General features: G+C 33.6%; 1 protein-coding gene across 1 annotated transcript in view; it reads left to right on the top strand.

Annotated features, from left to right (window-relative positions):
• LOC133632134 (extracellular matrix organizing protein FRAS1-like) overlaps positions 1–7,500 on the top strand; it is a 232,969-nt gene that overhangs the window by 76,171 nt on the left and 149,298 nt on the right. Inside the window, exons 12-13 of the mRNA XM_062024375.1 lie at positions 675–818; positions 3,768–3,914. Of these exons, the coding sequence (XP_061880359.1) occupies positions 675–818; positions 3,768–3,914 (291 nt within the window). The remainder of the gene's footprint in view (positions 1–674; positions 819–3,767; positions 3,915–7,500) is intronic.

Genomic DNA, 7,500 nt, shown 5'->3' with positions numbered 1-7,500 from the left:
AACATGTTTGATGGTGGGTCGGAGTATTGGGTGCGATGCTACGGCAGTACTGCAGAAGCGCCAATACTGTCCCCTTGTGGTGGGAAAATATAAATGTCATACCTTCGTTACCCATGCTCCGATCTTCCTGACCTTTGTGGTGGTGGGTCAGGGCAAAGGGGAGGCTCGCAGCTTTAATTCTTTTTGCGTTTACTTGTGATGTGCCACCTTGCTTTTCACTTTCTCACACTCGCCACTAGTTCCTGTGACAGATCATGTCTTCTCCGGCTTTTAAAACTTTGGACATGCCAAATCACACGCTCGGATGTTTTAAACATGTTTGATGGTGGGTCAGAGTATTGGGTGCGATGCTACGGCGGTACTGCAGCGGCGCCAATACTGTCCCCTTGTGGTGGGAAAATAGAAATGTCATACCTTCGTTACCCATGCTCCGATCATCCTGACCTTTGTGGTGGTGGGTCAGGGCAAAGGGGAGGCTCGCAGCTTTAATTCTTTTTGTGTTTACTTGTGATGTGCCACCTTGCTTTTCACTTTCTCACACTCGCCACTAGTTCCTGTGACACATCATGTCTTCTCCGGCTTTTAAAACTTTGGACATGCCAAATCTTTGCGGTCTAAGTCAAATGTCAAGGTTGAAGGTCAAGAACATGACCTTGTGTCTTTGTGTGTTCCAGTCCGGTGTCACGCAGACTGCCGGTCTTGCCTGGGCTCCCCTGACCACTGCCAGAGCTGCAAGGACCCCGGAGCCGTCCTCCATCTTGGCCGCTGCTTGTCCGCCTGTCCCGACGGCTTCTTCGCCGACGGAGCGGCATGCGCAGGTAGGCGTGTCCCCGTTGTCTCCGCCCCCCCTTGGGACACTTCATTAGGTACACACACGGCTGGGGGATTCAAGAAAATGGCTGCCATTTACTTGCTGGGACTCTCGAATGCTAGCTATTTTTTGTCTTTTTTTTTTTTTCCAGCCGAGCACTTTCGAGGCATATAACTACGTTGGCATTCTCGCACGCTAACATTTTTACAGATTTTTCTAACCAAATACCTGAGTTATATAACTTGGTACTTGACGCATGTTAAAATGATCATGCTAACGTTAGCGTGCAAACTTTTTTAATCGATTTTGAAGCCGCACAACTCATCTCAGTCATTTACTTGGTACTTGGCACATGCTAACAGTTAGCATGCTAGCTATTTTCTGTCTTTTTTTTTCCGGCCGAGCACCTTCGAATCATATAACTTGGTACTTTGCATCTGCTGTTAGCATGCTAACGTTAGCATCCTCGCATGCTAACATTTTTAATGATTTTTTTTTTTCCAGCCGTATCCTTCAGAGTTGTATAACTTGTTAGCATGTTAGCTTATTTCCCGCATGCTAGCAATTCCTGGTGGTGGGCCATGCTACCTCTGTGTTAGCGCTTCAACTAATAATATTGCTGATACGTGTTATTTTCCATGTAAATGATAAATAAATGATAAATGGGTTATACTTTGAGTATTATTAGGGCTTTTTGAGGGAATAGTGTAGTCCATTAGCTACATTGTTAGCCACCCGCTAACAAGGTTTTTTATTTTTTACCTTCGGCTCGTTTTTTTCTTGCCTGTGCCTTTTTTTCCTTTCTTTTTTTTTTCTCCCTCCAAGTAAACGTCAGCCTTGAAATATTGTGACTGCACTTCAGCTGCTGCCCAAAAACTAGGATCAATAAACACGAGAACTTTCCCAAACTTTGTCATCTACTACATTTCAAATATTGCTAACATGCTAATATACTAACATGCTTATATGCTACAATGCTAACATGCTAAATTGCTGACCTACACTAACATGCTAATATATTAACATGCTATTAAGCTAACATATTAATATGCTAACATGCTATTGCTAACATGCTAATATACTAACATGCTTATATGTCACAATGCTAACATGCTAAATTGCTGACCTACACTAACATGCTAATATATTAACATGCTATTAAGCTAACATATTAATTTGCTAACATGCTGATATACTAAAATGCTTATATGCTACAATATTAACATGCTAAATTGCTGACCTACACTAAGATGCTAATATATTAACATGCTATTAAGCTAACATATTAATTTGCTAACATGCTGATATACTAAAATGTTTATATGTTACAATACTAACATGCTAAATTGCTGACCTACACTAACATGCTAATAAGCTAACATATTAATATGCGAACATGCTATTGTTAACATGCTAATATGCTAACATAGTCAAATAAATGTTAACAGGATAATATGCTAATTTTAACATGCTAACATGCTAATATATTAACATGCTATTAAGCTAACATATTAATATGCTAACATGCTATTGCTAACATGCTAATATACTAAAATGCTTATATGCTACAATACTAACATGCTAATTACTGACCTACGCTAACATGCTAATATACTAAAATGCTTATATGCTACAATACTAACATGCTAATTACTGACCTACACTAACATGCTAATAAGCTAACATATTAATATGCGAACATGCTATTGTTAACATGCTAATATGCTAACATAGTCAAATAAATGTTAACAGGATAATATGCTAATTTTAACATGCTAAAATGCTTAGATGTTAACATGCTATTAAGCTAACATATTAATATGCTAACATGCTATTGCTAACATGCTAATATACTAAAATGCTTATATGCTACAATACTAACATGCTAATTACTGACTTACACTAACATGCTAATAAGCTAACATATTAATATGCGAACATGCTATTGTTAACATGCTAATATGCTAACATAGTCAAATAAATGTTAACAGGATAATATGCTAATTTTAACATGCTAAAATGCTTAGATGCTAACATGTTAAATTACTAACATACACTAACATGTTAATATATTAGCATGCTAATATGCTAACATGTTATTGCTAACATTTTAAAATACATGTTAACAGGATAATATGCTAATTTTAACATGCTAAATTATTAAGATGTTAACATGTTACAATGCTAACAGCCTAAATTACTAACATACACCAACATGCTAATATATTAACATGTTAATAAGCTAACATATTAATATGCTAACATGCTAACATATTCAAATTCAGGATAATATGCTAATTTTAACATGCTAAAATGCTTAGATGCTAACATGTTAAATTACAAACATACACTAACATGCTAATATATTAACATGCTAATATGCTAACATGTTATTGCTAACATTTTTAAATACATGTTAACAGGATAATATGCTAATTTTAACATGCTAAATTATTAAGATGTTAACATGTTACAATGCTAACAGGCTAAATTACTAACATACACCAACATGCTAATATATTAACATGTTAATAAGCTAACATATTAATATGCTAACATGCTATTGCTAACATGCTAACATATTCAAATACATGTTAACAGGATAATATGCTAATTTTACCAAGCTAAAATACTAAGATGCTAACATGTTACAGTGCTAACTGGGCTTCAGCTGCTGTTGAAAAAAATTGGATCAATAAACAGTAGAATTTTCCCAACCACTAAATTTGAAATATTGATTTAAAAAACATTGGATCAATAAAGAGTTGAACTAAGTTTGAAATATTGATTAAAAAGCAAACAAATATTTGACATGTGCTGCCAAAGCGTGACAGGAAGTGAACGCTGCAAAAAGAAGAAAAGTATTGGCAGATGATCTATCAGGGCTGGAAGTGTTCTGCGAGTGCAGTAAATGTTTGGTCCTCAGCGCCCCCTCTGGCTGCTTGTGTCCCTGCAGCTTGTCCTCCCTCCTGCTCGGTTTGCTCCAGCAGGCGCGCCTGTCGCTCCTGCGCTCTGCGGCGCCCCCTGCTGAGCGCTGATGGCAGCCAGTGTTTGACTTCCTGTCCTGCCGGGAACTACCAGGACCAACATGGACGATGTCAGAGTGAGTCTAGTCATGCTTTTATTTCTGTATTCTTTGCTGACAACTTCCTGTCACCGAGTCTTATTCTGTATTCTTTGCTGACAACTTCCTGTCTTCCTCTTTCATCAAATACTTTTTATTGTTATTGTCTGACGTTTGATCAGCACACGTCTGTCTGCCAAGAAGACGGGATTGTCAACCACGTGAAATAAATGAAGTCCAGAGTGGGAAGTCACACACAGGAAGTGAACACATGACTTTAGAGAGTGGGAAGTCACACACAGGAAGTGAACACATGACTTTAGAGAGTGGGAAGTAACACACAGGAAGTGAACACATGACTTTAGAGAGTGGGAAGTCAAACACAGGAAGTGAACACATGACTTTAGAGAGTGGGAAGTCACACACAGGAAGTGAACACATGACTTTAGAGAGTGGGAAGTCAAACACAGGAAGTGAACACATGACTTTAGAGAGTGGGAAGTCACACACAGGAAGTGAACACATGACTTTAGAGAGTGGGAAGTACGATTAGAAAAGTAAAAACTGACGTAAAGAAAGTGAAATAAAAAAAAGTTAAAAGTGGACAAAAAGAACATTTAAAGTGAAATTGAGAAAGTAATTAAGTGAACACAAAAAAAAAAAAAAAGTGAACTAAAGTGAAATGAATAAGGTGGAAAAATGAAATTTAGAGAAGAAAAAAGTGAAATAAAATAAAGTTAAAAGTGAAAGAGTAGAAAATGAAATGGCGTGAAAGGTGAAATTGAGTAAGTGAAAAGTGAAAAATGAAATTGAGAATTAAGAAAAAAATGAAAGGGAAAAGAAAGTAAAATTGAGAAAGTAGTTAAGTGAACATAATATTAAAAAAGGTGAACTAAAGTGAAATGAATAAGGTGAAAAAATGAACTAAAGAAAAAAGTGAAATAAAATAAAGTTAAAACTGAAACAAAGAAAGTGAAAAATGAAATAAAATGAAGTGAAATAAAGTTAAAAGTGAAAAAAAAAATTGAACAGTGAAATAAAATAAAGTTGAGTAAGTGAAAAGTGAAATAGTGTGAAAGGTGAAGTTGAGGAAGTGAAATATAGAAAGTGAAAAATGAAATTTAGAATTAAGAAAAAAGTGAAGTGAAAAAGAAAGTGAAATAAAGAAAGTGAAATTGAGAAAGTAATTAAGTGAACATAAAATAAATAAAAAGGTGAACTAAAGTGAAATGAATAAGGTGAAAAAAGGAAATTTAGAAAAGAAAAAAGTGGTATAAAATAAAGTTAAAACTGAAAGAAAGAAAGTCAAAAATTCAATAAAGTAAAAAATTCAATAAAATGAAGTGAAAGAAAGTTAAAAGTGAAATAAAAAAATGTAACCGTGAAAAAGTGAAGTTGAGTAAGTGAAACAAAAATTGAAAAGTGAAATAGAGTGAAAGGTGAAATTGAGTAAGTGAAAAGTGAAATATAAAAATTGAAAAATGAAATTGAGAAAGTAAAAAATGAAGTTCAGTAAGTGAAACAAAAATTTAAATAGAGTGAAAAGTGAAATTGAGAAAGTGAAAAATGAAATTGAGAATTAAGAAAAAATGAAGGGAAAAGAAAGTAAAATTGAGAAAGCAGTTAAGTGAACATAACATTAAAAAAAGTGAACTAAAGTGAAATGAATAAGGTGAAAAAAGGAAATTTAGAAAAGAAAAAGGTGATATAAAATAAAGTTAAAACTGAAAGAAAGAAAGTAAAAAAATTCAATAAAATGAAGTGAAATAAAGAAAGTTAAAAGTGAAATAAAAAAATGTAACCGTGAAAAAGTGAAGTTGAGTAAGTGAAAGGTGAAATGAAGTGAAAAATGAAATTGAGAAAGTAAAAAATGAAGTGAAATAAAGAAAGTTAAAAGTGAAATAAAAAAATAAACAGTGAAATAAAATGAAGTTGAGTAAGTGAAACAAAAATGTAAATAGAGTGAAAGATGAAATTGAGGAAGTGAAAAGTGAAATATAGAAAGTGAAAAATGAAATTGAGAATTTAAAAAAAAAATGAGGTGGAAAAAGAAAGTGAAATAAAGAAAGTTAAAAGTGAAATTGAGTAAGTAACGAGGAAAATAAGGAAAGTGAAATTGAGAAAGTAAAAAAGTCAAATAAAATGAAGTGAAACAAAGAAAGTGATTTTAAAGATCATTTCCATGTTGTGAAATAAATCAACACTAGCAGAGATGCTAAAATGCTAAAATGCCACCAAACTTCTGATTGGATGACATGATGATGTCATTGTATTCTGCTGACATCATCATTTTCATGTTTACATCACATATTCTATACTTTACACCAGTAGTATTTTAGCCTGCTAACATTAGCATGCTAGCATTTTTAACACATTTTTCAGGTATACATCACAGACTAATATATTTTGGTACTTTACGCATGCTACCGTTAGTATTTTAGTGTGCTAACATTAGCATGCTAGCATTTTTTACACATTTTTCAGGTAAAAATCGCAGACCTATATATTTTGGTACTTTACGCACGCTACCGTTAGTATTTTAGTGTGCTAACATTAGCATGTTAGCATTTTTTACACATTTTTCAGGTAAAAATCGCAGACCTATATATTTTGGTACTTTACGCATGCTACCGTTAGTATTTTAGCATGCTAACATTAGCATGCTAGCATTTTTTTTTACACATTTTCCAGGTAAAAATTGCAGACTAATATATTTTGGTACTTTACGCATGCTACCATTAGTATTTTAGCCTGCTAACATTAGCATGCTAGCATTTTTTACAAATTTTTCAGGTAAAAATAGACTAATATATTTTGGTACTTTACGCATGCTACCGTTAGTATTTTAGCGTGCTAACATTAGTATGCTAGCATTTTTAACACATTTTTCATGTATCCATCGCAGACTAATATATTTTGGTACTTTGCTCATGCTACCGTTAGTATTTTAATGTGCTAAAATTAGCATGCTAGCATTTTTTAACATTTTTCAGGTATATATCGCAGACTAATATATTATGGTTCTTTACGCATGCTACCATTAATATTTTAGTGTGCTAACATTAGCATGCTAGCATTTTTTACACATTTTTCAGGTAAAAATCGCAGACCTATATATTTTGGTACTTTACGCATGCTACCGTTAGTATTTTAGCGTGCTAACATTAGCATGCTAGCATTCTTTTACACATTTTTCAGGTAAAAATCGCAGACTAATATATTTTGGTACTTTACGCATTATACCGTTAGTATTTTTGCATGCTAACATAAGCATGCTAGCATTTTAAACACATTTTTCAGGTAAAAACAGCAGACTAATATATTTTGGTACTTTACACATTATACCGTTACTATTTTAGCGTGCTAAAATTAGCATGCTAGCATGTTTAACACATTTATCAGGTATAAATCGCAGACTAATATATTTTGGTACTTTATGCATTATATCGTTAGTATTTTACCGCGCTAACATTAGCATGCTAGCATTTTTTTTTTTACACATTTTCCAGGTAAAAATTGCAGACTAATATTTTTTGGTACTTTACACATGCTACCGTTAGTATTTTAGTGTGCTAAAATTAGCATGTTAGCATGTTTAACACATTTTTCAGGTTTACATCGCAGA

The sequence above is a fragment of the Entelurus aequoreus genome, linkage group LG17 (assembly GCF_033978785.1).
Source record: "Entelurus aequoreus isolate RoL-2023_Sb linkage group LG17, RoL_Eaeq_v1.1, whole genome shotgun sequence".
NCBI classification, from domain to species: domain Eukaryota; kingdom Metazoa; phylum Chordata; class Actinopteri; order Syngnathiformes; family Syngnathidae; genus Entelurus; species Entelurus aequoreus.
Note: the sequence above shows the minus strand (reverse complement) of the source record. Positions and strands in the feature narration are given on the sequence as shown.